The 22,296-nt window shown below is 34.9% G+C and overlaps 1 protein-coding gene across 2 annotated transcripts; it reads left to right on the forward strand.

Moving 5' to 3' along the window:
* Positions 1–1,120: 1,120 nt before the first annotated feature.
* On the forward strand, positions 1,121–13,077 carry LOC138710423 (uncharacterized). Of its 2 annotated transcripts, none has more exons than XM_069841309.1 (4): positions 1,121–1,563; positions 5,091–5,198; positions 6,127–6,305; positions 11,518–13,077. In XM_069841309.1, the coding sequence occupies exons 1-4, from the start codon at positions 1,390–1,392 to the stop codon at positions 11,972–11,974; spliced, it is 918 nt and encodes a 305-aa protein (XP_069697410.1). In that variant the 5' UTR covers positions 1,121–1,389; the 3' UTR covers positions 11,975–13,077. The 2 variants fall into 2 exon arrangements, with proteins under 2 accessions (XP_069697410.1, XP_069697411.1); XM_069841310.1 differs by lacking the exon at positions 1,121–1,563 and adding an exon at positions 3,253–3,341.
* The last annotated feature ends 9,219 nt before the right edge of the window (positions 13,078–22,296 follow it).

Here is a 22,296-nt window from a genome sequence, read left to right on the forward strand (position 1 = left end):
TGTATTTTGGCGTTTTACATTCGTTTTCGTAATTATGTTACTTCAATTCTATTGTGTTCGAAGTACCGCACCCTGAGGTGACTAACTAATTAATAACTTAGGTGAATAATGGATGATGCTTGATGATGATCAACACGTCTGCACTTCACTGAAACAGACCGATGAATCTGAATACCATTCTCAATCTTCAAATCTTGTTCAGGTGACATATCCAGTGGTGTAACCAGCAGGTGGGCCCAGGCCCACCCCCAAAAAATAAGCTAATTTTTGCGTTTTTTTTATTGAAAATACTCAACAGTAAAACTAAACCATAGATCCAGAGGAATACAGTCGATAGCATTAAGGTAAGAAGTCAAAAATGCGTTCATTTCTTCAAGAGCCAATTTAACTGTGTTGGGTTGGGCCTAAAAATTGTCTGGAAGCGATAAAAAGAAGGAAGCCGTGGAGGTTACTGAATTGTTACATCAGCTGGAAAAATTTGACACCTTATTTTATTTGGTATGTTTAGATGATATTTTTGTCTTGCAAATTCATAATCGGAAGCACCTGTCTCCAAAAATTGATATTAGTAAATGTTTGTCCTTCATTAAGGCAATGATATAAAACTTTTCAAAGCTCTGAAACGAAGAAAAATTCGATAATCATGTCAAGCACAAGGCTTTGTAATCTAGCAATTTTATCCTTTGAGAGGGAGAAAAGTTGGGACTTGTTGAAGGACCTATTATCAGCGATCGACAGATTCGTTGTTAGAAAATCTCGACAGCTCCTGTTCACCTTCACACTGAAGAAGGCTCTGGGATGACCAATAAAAGGTCGAAACATGTAAACCAGGTACGATAGAATTTAACACAAGAAAGTCATATAATACATATTCCGATATATTTATCCATGATGATAATTTTTTTCTGTAATTTTTGGAACGGAGGGTATTTTGGAGCAAAATCGGGTAATTTTAGGATTATGTATGGGTAATTTCATGAGCAAGTTTTGGCGACATTGGCGTGTTGACTTTTGTACCAGTGCTGCCAATTCAGCGTTTTTCAGTGTTAGTTTAGCGGGTAAAATTTATCAAATTTGTATTGCTCATATAGGGACTTTGCATTTTTTTTAACACTTACAGCGATAAAATAATCTTATTTTTACATTGACAATATAGCAATTTAGCGGTTTCTGTACTGTATCTTAGCGGATTTTTAAGTATCGAATTGGGAACACTGCTTTGTACCACATTTGTATTTGGGATGTGAAAAAGAGGGAGTTGTGATTGAAGATTTTGTGGGAATTATCGGTTTTTTACTATAAATTGTTGTTTAGTTAATTCTGCATTATTATTATTATTAATGTAACTTTGTTAGTTATATATTGGACAGTATAAATATAAATGAAAGGATGTGTCAGAATCGAAAGGAAATGAGTATTTACATCAATTGCCATACACCTCTTACATTATCTCCTATTTCTGGATGCAAAATTATAACAGAAATCTCTAAGTATATCATTTATCATAAGTTAATACCGTACCCCTATAATACATTGCAGTATGCAGCTCAATCTATAGCTCCCGTAAGTACCATTTATTATAAGAAAATATATTAGCCCTCCTGTACATAAGATATACATAATTTTATGTATTTACATTATGTATTTTGGAAAACAAAATGCCTATTTTAAATTTTAATTATATAATTAGGATAAATCGCAATATAGAGAACGCCAGTAGGGGAAGTTATCCCCACTCTCATGAAATGTGCATTCGACACAACACTCGCCTATTACGTAGAGTGCCTGGTGAGCTAGTAGGGGAAAAGTGGAAGGGGTCGGGTCGTGGGTGGAGCTTCTACGTTCGCTATATTGCGATTTGCCCTATAATTAAATGATAAGTGGGTAATTTGTTAGGAGACGTCGTTGCATATAGACCACTGTTATGGGAAATGCATGTTGTTATTTGGTTGAGAAGCTTTTATCATCCAGTCTGCTGTCAAAAAATCTGAAAGTTAGAATTTATAAAACAGTTATGTTACCAGTTGTTCTTTACGGTTGTGAAACTTGGACTCTCACATTGAGAGAGGAACATAGGTTAAGGGTGTTTGAGAATAAGGTGCTTAGGAAAATATTTGGGGCTAAGAGGGATAAAGTTACAGGAGAATGGAGAAAGTTACACAACACAGAACTGCACGCATTGTATTCTTCACCTGACATAATTAGGAACATTAAATCCAGACGTTTGAGATGGGCAGGGCATGTAGCACGTATGGGCGAATCCAGGAGTGCATGTAGAGTGTTAGTTGGGAGGCCAGAGGGAAAAAGACTTTTGGGGAGGCCGAGACGTAGATGGGAAGATAATATTAAAATGGATTTGAGGGAGGTGGGATACGATGATAGAGACTGGATTAATCTTGCTCAGGATAGGGACCTATGGCGGACTTATGTGAGGGCGACAATGAACCTCCGGGTTCCTTAAAAGCAAGTAAGTAAGTATGGTTTTGCAAGAAAACTTCCACCTTGTTTTCAGCTCATCTTCCTAGCACATGAAATACATACTTTTCTGGGATTCGTCCCCCTCATCCCTTATAAAATAGCCATGTCTACACTGTGTGCAAGTGAGAGCATAACTATCTTCTCTCTTTCTAAAATCTCGTAATTTGATTACAATCGGAGCCAATCTTCTGTTTCGACTGCTGTACTTTTGCAGTTGCAGTTTCTATACTGAGTTTGTACAGTATATGAAAGTTGTGTGTTTAGTTTGATAAAGAAAAAAATCAGTTTTCTGTGGTGTCTGTAAAGTGTAAACTCCATTATGCCATATGAGAATTAGAAAGGGGAACTCGGTGAAACGTTTGGATTTAAATTGAATGATCGTGGAGAAGTGCTTGACAGAAAAAAAGTTTGTTCGTGTTTAGTGATGCAGGAAACATTGTTACTAAACGTAGAGCGGCACTTAATTCGGAGCATGTGAATGCACTCACATGTTTAAAATCATGGATGAAGCAGTATTAACTAGGTGAGTCTTCATACTTTTTGCTATTTATGTTTGTCTCAAAAATTCCCAGAGAAATTGACACAATAAATTATAAGCCTCATAATAAATATATTAGTAAATAATTAAAACAATTGTTCTGTAATATAACGATACAGTATATATAGATATACAACATTTAATACTTATCACCAAACACAAGTTAAATTGAACAATAACTGTATATTACAGTATATTAAAACACTCGATAAAAACTCTATTAATCGATTAAATATTTTGATCGATCAACAGCACTAAACAGTATTACTTACAGCCTCCATTCTTCTGATCAAGAAATGTAGAAAATTTTGGAGTGTACCATTAAGTAAGTGAAATATGTGTCGGTTATTACAGCACATTGCGACATGGAAAGGCACCCAATGCCACATTGAATGTTTCAATTGATTTTTGTTTTCTTTTTTTTTAAACTAATATTGCGTTTCTTGAAAAAAAGTGACGTAATAAAAATTTACTTTGTTATATTCATAATTTGCACATACAAATTAACAAACATGCTTATTGCCATTCAACCCCGAATAACCTCTGCTGTTGAGAAGCACTATTAAATAAAATATTGCTGCTGCTTTTCACCCACCTTAGCAAATCTTTGTTGGCAGTGTATCAGTCAGTTTTTCACAATGATTTTTCCAACATGCACATTATACGAAACTAATAGGTAACATGCTGATATGAGGAACTTGGTATCAAAGTTGGACAACTCCACTTTTGTTTTTTGTTTTTTGTTTTTTTTTTTTTCAGAGAAGAGGCGAAAAACTTGATCCTTGGAAACCAATGTCACCATTATACGTAGATTTTTTTTTTTTTAGACATTCTCATGGGTCATAGAAACATTTTTTCAGTCTCAAAATGCGATTAAAATTAATATTCTGGTCGCAATTTAAGTTTAAAACGTGGAGTTGTCTGTCTCTGGAACCAAGTCATGGAGTTGTCTGTTTTTGAAACCAAATGAAGTCATATTTAAAATGAAGTTGTCTGTTTTTGAAACCAAATGAAGCTTCCTCGCTTCCTTTTGGGGAACTTCTTTAACATGAACTTCCATATTCTTATTGAAATAACGATGTAACATAATTTTGCAAAGGAAATGTACATAAAACAGCACGTCTTATTCCTCCACAAGCCGATTATATAAACAATCAGCCATGTTGGATTTGCGATGCGTGATGGGAAAAAGTGGTACGAATGTGAGCTTCTCATTGGCTACTGAAGGAATTGTCCTAATTTGAAACCAAGCCACAGTGGAGTTGTCTGCATTTTCATTCTAAAGCGCACAATTAAGTGCTATTTTCGCTGTGTTCTGTCTGTTTTTTAACCTAAATAGTTCCAGAATCGAATTAAGCATAGAAAATTTTATGAGAAACAATCGATATCTCGAAATCGAAAAAAATGGAGTTGTCTAACTTTGATATTATGCTCCTCATATGGAAAGCAATCAGCAAGAAAAAGAACCATTTATACTTTTTTTTTTACTTGACATTTGTAATAATAAATTACCGTTTTGATTCTTTATTCTTTTGTTATTGAATAATTCTTTTTACTAATGGCGGGTATTTGACTGTTCGTCATTCACCCATATGAAGCCAGTTGTGTAGACCAATTTACCAACAGAGTCGCCATAGGAAGCTGGTCTACACTACACCTGTGATGATATGAGATGATGATGGAGATTTGTTGGGATGCCACAAGGGAACTGAAGTTCCTGGAGAAAACCCTTTTGTTACTTGGACCATGGGCTTGCCTAACACAAGTTATAAATCAGTACGATAGGGACCGAACCCAGGTCGACAGGATTATAAGTCCAGCACTCTATCCACTAGACCATCATGGCGGCGCATTGAACAAAATATTATCTTAAGTGAAAGAATTCGTGTATGGAAGAGTGTAGAAATATGTTTTTCATATGGTTCACTGAAATAAAACCTTAAGCTTGTCTTGTTTCATGATCTACTCCACAGTGAGTAGCTATATAAATAACTTCCATGTTAGCTATTTTTATTTTCTCCTTCTAAGATGTATTATTTTAAGAGTTGTAAAGTGAAATTCTTTTCTTTCCCAGAGCTCTGTTGAAAATCCTGCGTTTCCACAGAAAAGGAAGACTTTGCAGATTAAACGACATTATAAAATGATCCTCGAAGCTTATGAAAACTTTGAAAGTATTTTTCAGGTATGGTACCCAGTTATAACATTAAGAGGAATTGGATTTTGGAGATACTTTGAGCTTAAATTTTTTTTGTAGATACAGTAAAGCATTCTATAAGTTTCTTTCTTTTTATAATTTCCATCTTTTTAAGGTTACTAGATTATTCTAATGAAATGTAGTACATTACACGAAACTGTAAGACATTATAGAATAATATAGGAAAATTGAACATTAGAATCTAAAATGAAACTAAAAATATGCATCATATATACATATTACTGCCATACGTAAGGATTGGTTCTATTACTGTTTGGTACATTCTTGTTTTAGTTTCCTTTTCTACTTCTTCTTTTCCTAATACACATCTACTTAATGAATAATAAGCCTTTGTAGTTTCTGAATTCTCTTGCGTATTTCTTCTTGTATTTTTCCAGTCTGATGTATCACTGTTCCCAAATATTCATAACTTTCTACCTGGTGTAGCTGTTTTCCCTCACTTTCAATCTCAATCTCCTTTATCTGATCTTCTGTCCTTGCTATCATCATGACTTTAGTCTTATTATAATTTATTCAATGTGTCTACCCATTCTATAACAACTTGTTGAATTTAATTACTTTTACCAACAATGAAGTCTCAGGAGTTTTGCGGCACACCTAGCTGATCTCGTGGCACGGTAGTGTGCCATGATATACCCGTTGAGAACCACTGCTGTAGAAGAATGTCAGTCGAGATGAGTATATTGAGTAACTCATTCTAAGTTGGCATTGTCATAAAGTGGCAGTGGAGATGATGATTAACACCTATTTCAACCAATGATAGAACTAGGAGATGGGCAAAGTAAATCAGTTCGGGCAATAAATGAACAGGTCTTTTTTATACACATGTAGGCCCAGGTAAATGTGATGTACATTTTATGATAAATTAGCGACTTCCTAATTTATTTCTTTGTAGAACATTCAACAAGAGCTTCAGAATTGTGCTGCTTCTGAAGATGAAGTGGAGGAGGTGGTATTATTAATAGGTGCTACTACACGAAGTCCACAGGAGTTGTACCGATTTATACTACCAGCTCTTTCATGCAAACAACCGGAGAGAAGTAATGACAGTGGTATTATGCTTCATCTAATTCGGTATGTGCCATAAAAACTATTTTTAAATTATGCTTACTGACATAAAGTTTCAACAAAATCAGAAATTTGTTATGTACAAGAAGCGTTTGGAAAGTGAATGCTCAATAATTGAGCAGTTTCTACTTTTTCCTGAATCCCTGAGTATCATTGTAATACCATATGTCAAGGGCACTTCCGAAAAATTCAAGAAAATTTCTAAGAAATATAATATCAGAGCAGTCTTCAGATCAGAGAATACATCTGCTAAGTCCTGTCCAATAACCAGGGAAAGGAAGTTCATGCCCTAAAATCGTGAAGAATATGTATGCATTTATGCCGTATAAGTAGATAAATATGCTACAAAATATGCGTTATCAGGCTAAGATTATTTTAACAGAATAATAAGGTATAGGTATCTTACGTTTAGTCTATGGATTTTGAAATGCTTACCTCATTGCTGAATGCTCCATTTATGCTGTTACAGTTCACAACTAAGCAGTGACGTATGTTTTCTGTCGTCATTCTTCACATGTTGTCTCTCAGCATAGCTTTGTAGCGCGAAAAACTTCGTTCTACATCACAAGAAGTAAGAAGGGTTTGCATAAAAGCTGTGAGCTGTTCTATAGAAATTGTTGTTGGTTTTTGGGGTGTTTTTCCTTCGAGAATATCTTGAATTTCTTTAAGTTGATAATAGCCAGGGTTTCTGGAAAGAATATTTGCTGTTTTCTCGTTCACTTTATCTCCTACATTTCCTGGAACTGATGTTAACTGGATATTGTTCTATCGAAATCTGCTAAAGACTGCAGTAAAGGAATACCAATTGCTAACTTGAGAGGCTCCCTATGAGGGCGTCATCGTTACGTTCAAAATACACAAACATAAATTAGTTGTGTTTACGAGGTTACACACTTTTAAAAATGAGGGAAAGATAAATAAACATACATAATATGCAGTTTCCCTGTATAAATGTTAAAATATGATGCTATTATAAATAATAGCAAAATATGCACTTTTATGCACAATAAAAGTAATATCATTATATTCATAAATGTGTGATTCATGCAGATCAGGGTTTGCCAAACTTTTCATAGCGAGGGCGACATTAACCATCCGAGAAAGAATTGCGGGCCAAGTCACGTAAGTTTAAATTAAGTGTAATAAACAAAGCTCATAATTAAACAATATTAGTATTCAAACTTTGTGTTTTATTGATCTAAAACCTATACTTACGTATTAATAACTGATGCAATTAATACTTTACAAGTTACTATCATAGTCAATGATTTTTCACACACATAAGTTGACGCAAACACTGAAATTAATCTTCGTGCAGAGTCCTTCAAATTAGAATATATGTCACTCGGCAGACAGTTGTAAAAATCCACCAAATTACCTTCCTTGTATTTGTCCTTCACAATGTTATTACACTGCATTTCAATAACTTTCAGCTGCAATTCACGTGACAATTTCTCTACATCACATTCAAATGGATTTTGGAACAATCTGATGTTCTCTGCATTGGCATCGACAACAGAAAAACGGTTCTAAAACTGTTGTTGAAGAGAGTCTATAACCTGCTAACAAAAAGGAACCGGAAATTCTGTTGTGCTTTCCATGCTGAAATTTTCTCGGCATGGGAAATGAACGAAGCTTTCGTTCACAAGTTGGGATTAAAAAATCACCAATTTCTTTCTGAATCCCTGCACATGAGAGTAGAATTCAGAGATCCATCTCTTTATAACCTAAGACTGCAGTCATTCATAGCCTATGCTTGGTTATATCTGCAAGGAAAGCCATCCTCCAAATCCAATCACAGTTATAGGTCTCGCAAGCAGGGAATATTGATGGAAGGAATGCTAATGAAACACTGCGATAAGGAAGAGCGGGCAACAGGAAAGGTCACGAGATAGCTTGAATGATATTCAAGAGTACAGTCAGAAGAGAAATGACATCGATAGAATCAGTCTTGCGTTGTGATAGTTACATTACGGTTTTAGTTTGTTCCATTGCATGTGAATACGTGTCGTGTATCGCATGGTATTATTATTTCTTCGTAAACATATATGTTGCGCGTTTAATTAGCTTCGAATTTTTCTCTTGCTACGTTCTTTATTTCCACAGCGATGTCCTCATCTATCCATCTTCTTGGAAGAGACAGTACTTCCATCGGCCCACACCTCTCGCCCCCTGGTGTGCCTACACACGTCAAAACAGGCAGCAACGCCACCATTGCTTTTCGGTAATCGTTTCTTGCGCGAGCTATAACAATTATGTAGAGGCCGTGTCTTTTCTTTCAAGAAAATTTCAATTTCTTTCCTGAGCTCGAAGAAACTCAGTAATATCTTTTCGTAGCTGAGCCACCGAACCGAAATATGGTAGGGAATATCGAGATAAACTGCTTCTATTTCCAGTATAAACTCACGGTGGTGGTTAAGTCCATGGTATCGAATAAAGTTCACTGTCGACACTACAGGCTCCATGACAACAGGTACCTTCAAATCTTTTCCACATAATGCATGATGATGGATAATACAGTGCATTATCATAGGCTTTGGTCACCCAACTATATTGCAGACTCAAATACTCTTCCAACGACCTTTTTTCGTGCCTCACATATTTCTGCCCCCATCTGTTGTATTACACATAAGTTTCTCCCACTTGAAGCTATTCTGAGAAAGTGTTTTTTTCAACTTCATGGAAAATGTCTTCACCTGTAGTTTTTCCATGCATGCTGCATAGATGCCAATTCTTCAATCGCTTCAAAGTCACTGTTTATGCCACGAATAAAACCAGAACTGTGAAGTGTGTGTGAAGCATCTAAGGACTCAAGTGTAAGTGAAAAATATTCAAACTGCTTTGTTTTTTTCATGGAACTGGCAAGTTATGTTTCTGGCAATATCTTCCACCCTACGAACATATACATCGATATGTACTGAAAGACTAATGTTGTTACCTAAATCTTATTTCCACGTTTCATAGCTTCAAATTTATTATTCTGTAACTTTCCCATAAATTGTGAAAATTTTTAAGAATGTTTCGTTTCATAGTGCCTGCGAATGTGATATTCTTTGAACAAAGCATTTGATTTGCTACAAATCAAGCATACTACTTTATTTCCAGTTTCAATCACAAAATAGTCCAAACTCCATTGTTGTTTAAACACACGACATTCACTGTCCAATTTTCTCTTCTTTTCTTTTCGTGCCATAATTAAAATTAAGTTAGGCTGTAAGAACTACTAGTAAATGCTTGTGGATTAACCAGAGTGCTATTACAATCTTTAACTGGATAATATTTACCACTTAACAGTTCCACTGTTCTAGAATGTGTGAGTGTGTACAGAAAGAAGTCACTCTTGTCAGCTTACTGCGGTGCAACCTCTGGTAGCTCTGTTGCCACACTTAGTGCTTGGGCTGGCTAACCCACGGTCGCCTGGCAGCTGACCGCTTGCTTGCAAACATTAGAACTATATTGTAGAGACATCATTGTTACCACAATACTTGAGGAATTTGTTTAAGAATCTGGGCCTCTGATTTGATTTCATGGATCGAAATTCGTCAATAAATTAATCTATTATAGGCATACTGTTCTTTTTTTTTCTTTTTTATTGACTTTTAATTTTTTCAAGTTAGTAAGTGGGCCGAGCAATAGTAGCTCGCTGGCCGGATGCGGCCCGCGGACCATAGTTTGGCAAGCCCTGATGTAGATAATCTTTCAGCATATTCACACGACGATAGAGAACAAATATGCAAATCCATGAACTTCCTTTCCCTACCAATAACAAACCGAAGTCAAACCTCGCAGACATCAGAGATGGCATTTAAATCGGTCATTTGCAAAACCACATGAGTCACAGAAAATAAGTTTCGAGAAAAATAGAAAAAACTACCTATAGTAAATGGATTTTCTGTTAGGTCTGTGAAATTTTTACAGGAGAACCATACATTATTGGCGGCCGGGTAGCTTAGTTGGTAGAGCAGCTGGCTACGGATTGAAAGGTCCGGGGTTCGATCCCAGGTGGTGACAGGATTTTTTCTCGTTGCCAAACTTTCAGAACGGCCCCGAGGTTCACTCAGCCTCTTATAAAATTGAGTACCGGGTCTTTCCCGGGGGTAAAAGGCGGTCAGAGCGTGGTGCCAACCACACCACCTCATTCTAGTGCCGAGGTCATGGAAAGCATGGGGCTCTACCTCCATGCCCCCCAAGTGCCTTCATGGCATGTTACGGGGATACCTTTACCTTTTTTACCATGCATTATTATGTCTGATTACAAAAGCATTGTATCTTAATTATCTCATTTCATATCACCTTAAAGTATTTTTTAATTTTTTGTACTCATGTTGTTTTAACAAGTACCAATAATAACTCCAGTATCCTGACAAAATATGGAGTGTACTGTTGGTTGTAGTTTGAAATACATTATTATACAGTTTTCAATCAGTTTATATTGTTATTTTTATTTCATATTCAAAATGATTAATATCACAAAAAAATAAATTCAAAATATAATATGCGATTTAAAAAAAAAAAGTTATTTGCGAGTAATTAATTTTCATACCAGTGTGTCACATGTTTAATGGCAATGTATGAGTACAGACATATCTTTAGTTCACAATAAGAAAATAACATAAATTGCATATTATCCCTCCGAAAAAGATGGTGTTTCTTGCTTTGGGATCTCTCTTGGAGGACTTTTTCTCTTTATATCATGCACCTCTACAAGTCCTTGAAGGTACACAGGTACACATCTTGCTCATTGTTGCTTTCAAATGACGTAGTTTTATTTTAAATGTCTATTCTATCTGGTACAGGTACTTTCTTAGAACACTGTTGATTATTTTTTCTTCTACAGAGCTATTGTAACTACACTCACTGTCCAACACCTTCACAAAGAAGTGCATGATAGCAAATGCGTCATGGCTGCATTAAGCATTAAAGCCAAAGTTCAAAATGGAGCTCAATGTGGATAAAAGTTATTTTAGTACAGGAAAGATATGTTCTGTACATTCTCATTTTGAAACAATATCACGACAATATAGTTAGTTTTTAACCTGCAGAGATATCTAAAGGGAATAATATACGTAATAATGAAAGGAAACATCAATAAACATGCTGACTGCACTTCTGGTGAAGATGAGGATCAATAATTTTTTGTTTCTGAAAGCATATAGATGGTAGTAACATTTGTTGATTTTATTTATTATTTGATGACTAACCCTTGTTGGATCCACAGGAAAATAGTCTTCTCTGAAGATTTCAGTGATATGCTGAGTCGAACCATGAACCCAACAAATATGTATGTAATGCTGAAGAAGAAATATGGCAAGCAGTCTGATTGGTTTCTACCAAAGGCATCCTACAAACTCCCACGATGCAAATATCAAGCAGTAATAGATCTTACACATCCCACAACACAGAGCTCAATTACAGATACTGTTATGGAAAAAGTAACATCGTCCAGTAGTATTGCTCACATTCCAGGAGATATTGAAATAAATTTGAAGGAAAGTAATCAGATACATCCGAACACAAAGGAACAAGAGAATGATCTTCAAACACCACAGCCTCAGTTGCAGTCAATCAACAATTTATGCATTGTCTTGTCACACACAGAATGGTTTCAGTCTCGAGTATCAGTGAAAGGTTTCAAATGTAATAAAGCTCTATCCTTACCACTAAAAGTGCTGTAGTTTATAAACCTTTTTATTAGTACCAATAATGAAAATTGCTGAATGTAAGTGATTTATGGAATTATTTTTGTGTAGGATGATTTAAACATCAATTTTGAATGATAATAATTATCTTTGTATTGCATAAAAGTGGTAGATAATTTATATCTGGATGTATTGTCTGTTGATAATTATTATAAGATCGTAATGTTTTTAGCATTGTATGTAATAAGTAGAGTTCGGATGTTTATGACTTAGAAAGATGAGAAATTGTAAACAAGTATGACATAAATAGCTAATATGATCTCAAAAACGACAAAATATGACCAAACTTTTGAATGTACTTGCTTAGAATAAATGCTTAGTGACATGGAATAAACTTACATGTAAGTGCTATTTTTGTAGTTTTTTTTTTTTTATTAAGTATGCCCACCGAGTATAATTCATATGTAGGGGCTATACAAGAACACATACATATGTTATACAATGTAATTGAAATGTCATGAAACTACAGTCTGTGAAAACAAACATTAACACAAGAATTTATTAAGGAAAGAAAGCAAAATAAGGACAAATAGTAAGATAATATAAAGTTTTGGGCAGAAAGAAGAAAAAGTTTGAAACCATGAAATAAATAAATCACCTGAGAATTAAAATAAATAATGTTCCCAAAAACGTATTTTTAAACAATTCTTAAAACACCGGCAATTTGGTAAAAGTCTATGTTCTAAAGTAGGGATGAGACGATATTAGCTCCCAATCATGGTAGAAGAGCTCGACCTTGATCACGAGCGCATAGCGCATTCACTGTAATGTAGACAACAGGGATGTACATGCACATGCAGCGAATAAAGGCACCAATTATTACAATAACTTGCGTTACTAAATTTCTACCTATGTAATAGGGCTAATTATTCAGTTATTTAATATACATGTACATATATAAACAAATCGCAAAGGGAAGGGTTTTTAGGAACAAAAAGAGAAATAGGAAAAGTTAATTGTATGTAAACCATTTTATTGTTAAAAGCAATTATTTATTATGTAAATACTTCACTTCATTGGTTAGGAGAAACTAATAGGGTCTACCTGCTCGACGTGTGTGATCTCTAAGTACTTTTGAATATTTGTTGAAAAAATAATAATGGCAATATTGATTGAAAGAGAGTATATTGATTGTATGATTGTGAAAATGTAGTCCTTACTCTCCAGTCGTGATTAGGTAATGAGTTTTCTTAGAGTGATTTGTGAGATGCACGTAACACGAAAAAAACAAATTGATTAAGATATTGAGAGGCATCGTAATTTTTGGAGTCAATCATTTAAGGGGATATGTATGACTTTTAAAACTTCCACAATTTCGGCCAAAATTTGTGAAATTTAAACTATATAAACAGATCTATAATAATATCATCTGTACAAAATTTGGTGCAATTAGGTCTAATAGTTTTGAAATTATATTTTTAAGTATATTTTATATTGACGTTACTAAAAAAAGCTCCTTGCATCAAAGTTTTCAAAATGTTTAGTTCATATTTGATAAAAATCCTGAAAATAGTTATTGGAATAAAAGTGAATTAGCATTTTGAGTTTAGTAATAGTATAAGTTAAAGTGCAATCAAAGATAAAATATTATTTCTAAATTAAAGAAACACGTAGTCTAATAAAAGTAAATATCCAGAAACAAGCAACAAATAAAACGTCAATAATACATTTAAAATAAAGAAATAAAAGGAATCTAAATACTATCTGCTGACCCAAATGTAAATTAATTTGCCTTCGATGTCAATTCCGAAATGAATTTATTTCTCTCTTCTCCTGAATAATGCCTATATTTTTTTCATGTTGCGTCTCATAATGCCGTTTTATGTTGCTTTTTTTGCAAATGATATTTTTTTTTTTTACACAACAAACACTGGACTTCATCACCATGTTCGAAGCATAAATATTGTATCTTCCACTCTTCCTTGAAAGCTTTAAGCGCTTCCGTTCCGTCATGATGCGCTGTGTTCTAAGATCTGTACAGCCTTTAGCAATGTTTACAGGTAAAAGAGTTCTGCGAACACGCAGCGGGCATAAAATAGCTCTCGCCTGCAAATATTAGTTACCATCGCAAGATTGTTCTAAAGGAAGTTGGTTAAAAGTTGTTGTTAAAAAATGGTTAAGTCCTTTTGTTCCATAAGTTATGGAGCTAAGCTGAGAAAAATATATATTGTCTTTTTGTCTTGTTAAATAAGTATGTATATTTTTATTAAACTGAAATGTAATATTATTATGTATTAAATTGTTAATAACTTTGTACATGAAAATAGCAGCACCTAATTTGATAATTGATTCAACTGGTAGAACGAAAGAAAATTGATATAGATATTTAACTGGAGTCAAATAATGAAAACCCAATAAATTTCTTAAAGCTCTATTTTGAATAATTTGTAAAGGTCTCAAAGCAGTTTTCTTATTATGCCCCCAAATAAATGACATATACATTAAATGAGAATGGATAAAAGCATAATATATATTCAAGAGACAAGATATAGGCAAAGATCTTTTATTCAGGCAATATATTTTGTGCTTAACTCACTCACTGCGCCAGTCAGAAATTATAGCACTAGTTCACACATTTTCTTGTTCCTGTAAAATAACTGTAACCACATTAGCTTTCAATATTAAGCAACCTGCAAACTGTAGATATTTAATTTAATAATCAATTGTCAAATTTTAAAATATGTTTTACAGTATATGACCATGTGTATGTTCAAATTCTCAGTGAGAATCTTCCTCTGTTGTCACTTAGCACCAGAGCAGACCAGACCAGACCGGACCAGACCAGAACTGCATTCTGATTCATGAATTTCGGGAACATTATCGCTCCACCTCATAAGAAATGGCTATTGTCCGTTACAGATTGTTTTAATTTAGTATTAATTATACATGACATTGCAATACATTTCCCAGTTCAGGTAAATTCAATTGTTAAAAATACTGACAAAGACACCGTCAGCCCTGTCTGTAGGGTACTACTTTATTGTAGGTATAGCACTCATATAAACTCTCGCTAACTTGTAATACTCCTGCAGCATGCCCTTGATATGTTTGATTTCACATTCATTATTGTTGAAGTTCTGAATAATAGCGCAGAATTAATGAAATTAAAAAGACTGGAACTCAGCAAGTCGAATTTCTCACATTTAAACATCGACCTGGGTATCCACTTCATAGACTGCGAAACAAAGATTCCAGTGATAGAACCAGAAATAATTTTCTTTAACTAGTAATAATATGCTTGTCGAACTAAATTATTAAAGATGTATACATTTTATTCAGTACAATTTTTCGGCTGAATGAAGTGACTACCATTTATATAAATATGATAAAGGGAAGAAAACTACTGGTGCCGAAGACATGTGTCTGACATTTTTATATTAATTGATGTGTATGTGTTACCTTTAAAATCTAACCTGTCATTGATTCTAGACCTTACGAAAACTCTCTTTGTATATATACTTTTTATTCATGCTTTTGTTTGGTAACATACAGTATGTAAATATTTCGTGATAATACTCGGCATTATTAGTCTTTGTCATTAGTTCTGTCATCATCAACAGTACCTTGTCCATGAAAATAACAGAGCAATCTGGATCATGAAAACATCCATTTCGAGCCCTGCTTAGCACTGTCTTGTATTGTTGTTGTTGTTTTCTAATGCCAAGCATTTGTCAATAAAGTCGTTTGACTTCTTGCACTCCAATATTTTTCAAAGATATTATCATGGCCAGCCACTGAAGCACAGATTTTGAGGTGTTCCGAATCCATTTCTTGGTTTGAGTTGCACAACGGGCAAGTTAGGGGACTGATATATTCCAATTCTATGCAGGTGTTTGGCCAAACAATCATGGCCTGTTGCCAATCTAAATGCAGCTACAGACGATTTTCGTGGTAAATCGGGAATTAACTGTGGATGTTGATGCAGAGAGTTCCATTTTTTCCCTTGAGATTGTGTTATCAAATTTTGTTTGTTGAAGTCTAAGTATGTAGATTTAATAAATCTTTTCACAGAGTAATACGTAGATTTAGTAACAGGTCTGTAAGTAGCAGTGCTGTCCTTCTTTGCTAATGCATCCGCATTCTCGTTTCCCAGGATTCCACAATGGGATGGTATCCATTGGAATACAATTCTTTTATTGAGTGATATAAATTGAGAGAGCATTTTAGTTATTTCTGCTGTTTGAGATGAAGGTGTGTGTTTAGAGACGATTGATAGAATAGCTGCTTTGGAGTCTGACAATATAACTGCATTCTTAAATTTATTGATGTGGCATAGAAGATTCCTGAGACTTTCACTTACTGCAATGATTTCACCATCAAAACTTGTTGTTCCATATCCAAGAGATCTATAAAGTGAGAAGAGACAGCACGTAACACCTGCACCGGCACCTTGTTCTCTGGAGATCAAGGATCCGTCGGTGTATAAATGAAGCCAGTTTTGTGGAGGGTACCTAATATTAATTGTCTCTAAAGACAATTGTTTCAGTATTTGTGTTTACTTCTGATTTTAGTATTTCTTCTGTTAAATTTAGATTATGTTCTATATTTAATAGAGTTAAAGGGTTTGGTTTAATTTGTAAGTTACTGTCTTGTATTGTAAGAAGCTCCATTCAACATCGTAAGACTTCATGGGAGCATATTTAAACGGAGCTAAGTCACTGCAATTTAAGTGTGGGTTGTCATCATTTAAAACACATTTGCCACATTGTTATATTTCCATTTAACAATTTAGCAAGTTTGCTCTTCACAGAAACAGTAAAACTATCCCCTTCTTGCCGTGTCTCAGTTTCTATATTTTTCACTAGTCTCAAACTGTCATCCAACTCTAAACCAGTTGTTTCTAGGCGAGAAATTGCTTTTGTGATGTCTCCATAATTTGACCTCATATATGGCAGATTTCCCAACAAACTTCTGGAAGAAAGTTCGTGAACAATTTTTATTGAAGACTCATTCCCATTATCAAAAGTGGAAACAACTTTCTTTACATCAGTCTTTGCAGTAATACTTAACTGCATCGAGCCATGTACTCCATTGGGAATAGATACTGGTTGAAGAGGAAGAGTGAGGGAAGATGCGTCTTCGTTAAATTTTCCCACCCTCATAGACGTCAACTGCAGCACAAACAAGATTCAAGTGTTTCCTTAAACGTGGCGCGGCGCAGCTCTTTGCGATGCGATATTTTACTTTTTAGTGTCTCAACACCTCGCAATAACTTAACACTGTCTGCTCGCGACAACATCTGCTGGCTGTGTGGGTTTGGAAAACTGCACTAGCATAGAAAATGTAGTCAATGGATGAGGACAGCCTATATCAGAAATTATGTTGTATTCACCTAAAAACTGTACAATTGAAATTGTCTTAAAATTAAATACTACTAATGTACTCATAGTGGGAGAGAGAATCATTTCCTTGGGGAGGCAAAACAAAACCATAGAATCCCCGTATAAGGGGTTAAGGGAGACATCATTGACCTCCTCCCCCTGTTATAGCTTGACTGTGGTAAAGTATATTGGAATATGATTATTTAATAAAGGTATTTTCGAGGAGTATGTTTCTTACAGTGTTACATCCATATCTGCGATGTTTCGGACTGAGTTGTGTAAGACTTGAACTGTAGGCCTACTACAAATAAATAGGGCATAACTTAAAACAATCTCCCTCTTTTTCTCTCTTGTACAGACACACATGCATACATCAATAAGACTAATGTAACAGTGCTAACAGAAACGTTTTACATGAAGTTTACCTTCCTGAAGATATCATATGAAATGTAAACTCTAATTATTTTTTTTAATCTAGTCTTTAAGGTTATACATTATACCGGGATCACTTTTCTTTTTTCTGCATTGATGTGCAGAATGTTATTCATATTTTTCCAAGTGACGGCCTGAACACCTGCAGACTTCTAACACATGAGTACAGGCTGTTACAAAAGAAACATTACAGTGCTTCCATTCCTCAAATGAGGTATTGAAATTCTTATACATTCAGAAATTTAAAATAAATATTATAGTACAGACACATGATCTGAAGACATTAATTCATAAATTTAAGCACAGAAACTTAATCATAAACAAAAGCAAAAAAGATCTTTTGAATTCAATATTTTCTATCTTTAATAGAAAAAAAGGAGTTCAGACAAGTATGGAGGGGCAGTGCCCCGCATGCCCCCCCATAACTCCGCCTATGAATGTTTATGACTACCTTACGAGCCACAATAATGAGAAATATGTTAAATCAATAACGAGTGATAATATACAGGTTGAAAGGGGATCGATGCACCAACATTTAAGAGGGGATTTTACATGTTAAATATAACGAAATTATTACACTTTTCTTTCTATGAAGCATCATTAAGCAGGAAAAAAATAGTTTTTGCTCAATGTTTGCAGCGCTCTATTGCAGTAATGGCCAAGAGAAATGGCTGATTGCTATACAAGCAGATAGGTAAAAATAATCTGAACAGTTAATATCTTGAATCTTTTTTTGCAAATTAAACCGTTTAGCCACGAATTAAATTGAATAATTGCATAAATCATTAAAATAAGTCTTGCAACGTAGGGCACTGTCACGTGTAACTGAGTGAGTACTGCAAAAGGAGAGCGGAAGGTAAGGAGAGCACGCTGCACTTGCTAGAGTAGCCATGCTGTTGCCAAATGTTTCATAGAAACATAAGGATTTTCTCTAAAACTGTGTTTGTTAGAGAAAAAGCTTATTTAGATTTTTCAAATCTCTCCTCGTGATTTATTACCAGTTTCATTTTGGTGCAGAGGTTACCATCCACCCTGTAGAGCAGAGAAATAGACCTACTACAAATTATCAGTTATTATTAGGGTATTACCCACCTGGTGCTTTCATTGCATTTGAAATTTCTCGCATATTTTTAGAAACTACATTATTGTCGTGATATTGTTTCAAAGTGAGAATGTACAGAACGTATCTTTCATGTACTAAAATAACTTTTATCCGCATTGAGCTCCATTTTGAACTTTGACAGATATTTTCTTTACGTTTAAAATTAATCTGTCCACATTGGAACAATTTTTCCATATTTTCTCGGCAACCCTGTGCAAGATATGAGCTAGTTAAAAGTTAAATTCATCATTACAGGATACAAAACCTCTAGGTCTTTTCCAGCTTTTACCATGTATGGTGCTGGGTTAGTTACAAATAAAGACTTGTTCCCATTTAACTTCACCATCCCACAACAGTTCCGTGGCATTGTCGAAAAGTACTGCAATTATAGAATGATTTACTGTTTCAAGAACTTCACAGTCCAGTAAAAATATGTCACCAGGTTGGTCAGCAAAGAGGATGTCAGTAACTATATTTGCAATATATCTCCCACATGCATCCATACTTTCATCAGTGGAATCAGTAGACACTCAAATCTTATGTTTCCTACCCTACTTCTGATTTTTCACAGTACTCTTTCATTACAAGACAGTAAATGAATTTTTATCGATGTTGCTTCATATGAAATCAGCTATGTAGTGTATTTCTTCACAAAAGTTTTGACATGTTCATTGTTCACTTTATTAAAAGGAGTGTTGGTGGATATCAGCATCTTATAAAGGTCTTTCGAGAAGTGTGACAATATGGAAGATGGCTAGGCTGCAGCTGCATCAAGCAGAAGTCGTTGCCTGCTTTGTTGGGCTGAATCCTAATATTTTCTTTATATTTGAAATTAATCTGTCTACATTGGAAAAATTTTGTCATATTTCCTTAAAGGTTTTTTCCAGCTTTTAACATATATGGTGCACTGTATATTGTTATTATGTCTTGATGTCCAGGTAACACAAGGGTTTTCTCTGGAAGCTTCAGTTCCCCTTTGGCAAACTGACAAATCTCCATCATCATTTCATCCCATTGTGGGTGTAGTGTAGACCAGCCTGCTATGGTGCATCCTGGGCAATGACTATGTCGGTAAATTTATGTACACAACTGATTTTATATAGGTAGTAAATGACGGACAGTCAAGTACCTGCATTTATTAAAAATTCAAAGCCGAAGTCTTGAAAATTTTTCTTATTGAAAATGGTAAGTTGGACGAAAACTGCCTGCCCTTGTCCCGAAATAAGAGTGAAAACAGGTCATACGTACTGCATTGTTTCTTTACAAGGCAACATAAATATCCTAGTGGCCATAAATTATGTGACCTTATCCTCAAGTATAATCATAATATGACCAAAACAAGAAGAATGACCTAAATACGAATTTATATACTTTACCAGCAGCGTATATGATCATGTCCTGCTGATAGGTGAAGTAGATATTCGATTGAAGAAGATAACCGGAAGACAGGTGACGAAATTGAACATGAAAAAACTGAAGAACAAAGAGGAAAGAAGAAAATTTAAAGCACATTTTCAAGAGAAAGTTGCTACATTAGAATCCACACCTGAGAATAGTAATGAGTACTGGACTCATCTAAAAAAAAACTGTATACAGATAAGAAGAAACAATAGTATACAGAGAAGGTGTAAGAATGAAGAAACCTTGGGTCACAGGGAAATGGAGGAAAGGAGAAAATGAAAAACATCAACACAGAAGAAAGTAAAAGAAACTACAGAAAACGAAAGAACGAACTAAAAATAGAATCTGGTAAGGTGAAGGAAGACTGAATGAAAGAGAAATGTAAAGAAAGAGAATGTAGAGGAAAAGGAAGATATTATTTAATGTACCGGAATGTAAAATGTTTGAATTTAACAAATACGAAAAAGAAATCCATGTTGTTGATAGAATACGAAATTGGCAATAAAAATACGAAATCGGCAATAAAATAAGACAAACCAGGAATACTGAACAGATGGACGAAATATGTAGAAGAGTTATATGAGACGGGATGGTCCAGATGACTTAGCTATAGGAGACGAAAAAGAATCTTCTATTTTAAGAGAAGAAGTTGAACAAAGAGAAATTAAGAATGGAAAAGCAACAGGAGTTGATGGAATCCCCATTGAATTAGTGAAATGCTTGGGTGAAAACAAGAAGGAAATTCTGTCGTTATGCAACGAAATATATGAGAAATGCGAATGGCGTGAAGATTTTACAGAGACAATGTTGCTGCCAATATCGAATAAAAATGCCAAGAAATATGAGTTCAGGATTATCAGCCTGAAATTGCATTCATTGAAGGTTTTCCTGTAAATACTGAATCGATTTTTTTTTTTAAATGTTAGTAAGTTATTTTACGATGCTTTATCAACATCTTAGGTTATTTAGCATCTGAATGAGATGAAGGTGATAATGCCAGTGAAATGAGCCTGGGGTCCAGCACCGATAGTTATCTAGCATTTGCTCATATTGGGTTGAGGGAAAACCCTGGAAAAAACCTCAACCAGGTAACTTGCCCCAACTGGGAATCAAACCCGGGCCACCTGGTTTCGCGGCCAGATGCGCTAACCGTTACTCCACAGGTGTGGACTACTGAATCCATGTTTATATTCTAACACGGAAGGAGAGTTGGAAGAAGAGCAGTTTGGCTTCAAGAAGGGAAAAGGTACGAGAGATGCAGTTGGCCTGCTGCAAACAATTGGCGAAAGAACCTCGAGAAGAATAAAGAAGTGTTCAGATATGCAATAGGTTTGGTCCAGCAAGCAATTCAGAATGTGTTCTGAACTTCTTTCGATGCATGCGCCAGTTGTGTACGGTGTCAGAACTAGTTCGGGAGTTTACGTTGTTGGAACATTTCTTAAACTGTTCTTTCAAGGCCTTTGGAGTTTATTCTCATATTAAAATTATATTCATCTTCTGAACTTCATTCGTTATAAAATATATCACAGTTACCTTCCAAATCACTCGTGATCGACTATCTTTTTATTTTAACTTGCCTAGTCTCAAAGCATTTTAACCTTAACTTAAGATTAAACCATATGCGCATGCATCAGAAGTCCCAGTTCTGCTCTTAATTGAGAATTAATTTCACTCATTCCAAACGACTTCTGAACACCAGGGACCTGGGAGTTCAGTATCATTTTGGAATTTGTTCTAGTCTTGTTGCAACACACATTGGGCTACTGCGCATGAGCAGACAATTCAGAATCGATTCTGAACTGTGCTGGAACAAACCTTATAGTATTTTTAACCTAGAAAAGGCATTTGACAGGGTGGACTGGAATAAACTTATGGGGATTGTGAAGAAAATAGGTGTAGATTTAAAAGAGGAGGTTGTTCAGTAATCTTTGCATGAAATGAGTCAAAATTCAGGATAGGAGAAGAAATGTCGCAAGGAAGTGAAATAGGGAGAGGAGTATGACAAGGATGCTCTTTATCACCTCGTACTTTGTTCAACATCT

The sequence above is a fragment of the Periplaneta americana genome, chromosome 12 (assembly GCF_040183065.1).
Source record: "Periplaneta americana isolate PAMFEO1 chromosome 12, P.americana_PAMFEO1_priV1, whole genome shotgun sequence".
NCBI lineage: Eukaryota > Metazoa > Arthropoda > Insecta > Blattodea > Blattidae > Periplaneta > Periplaneta americana.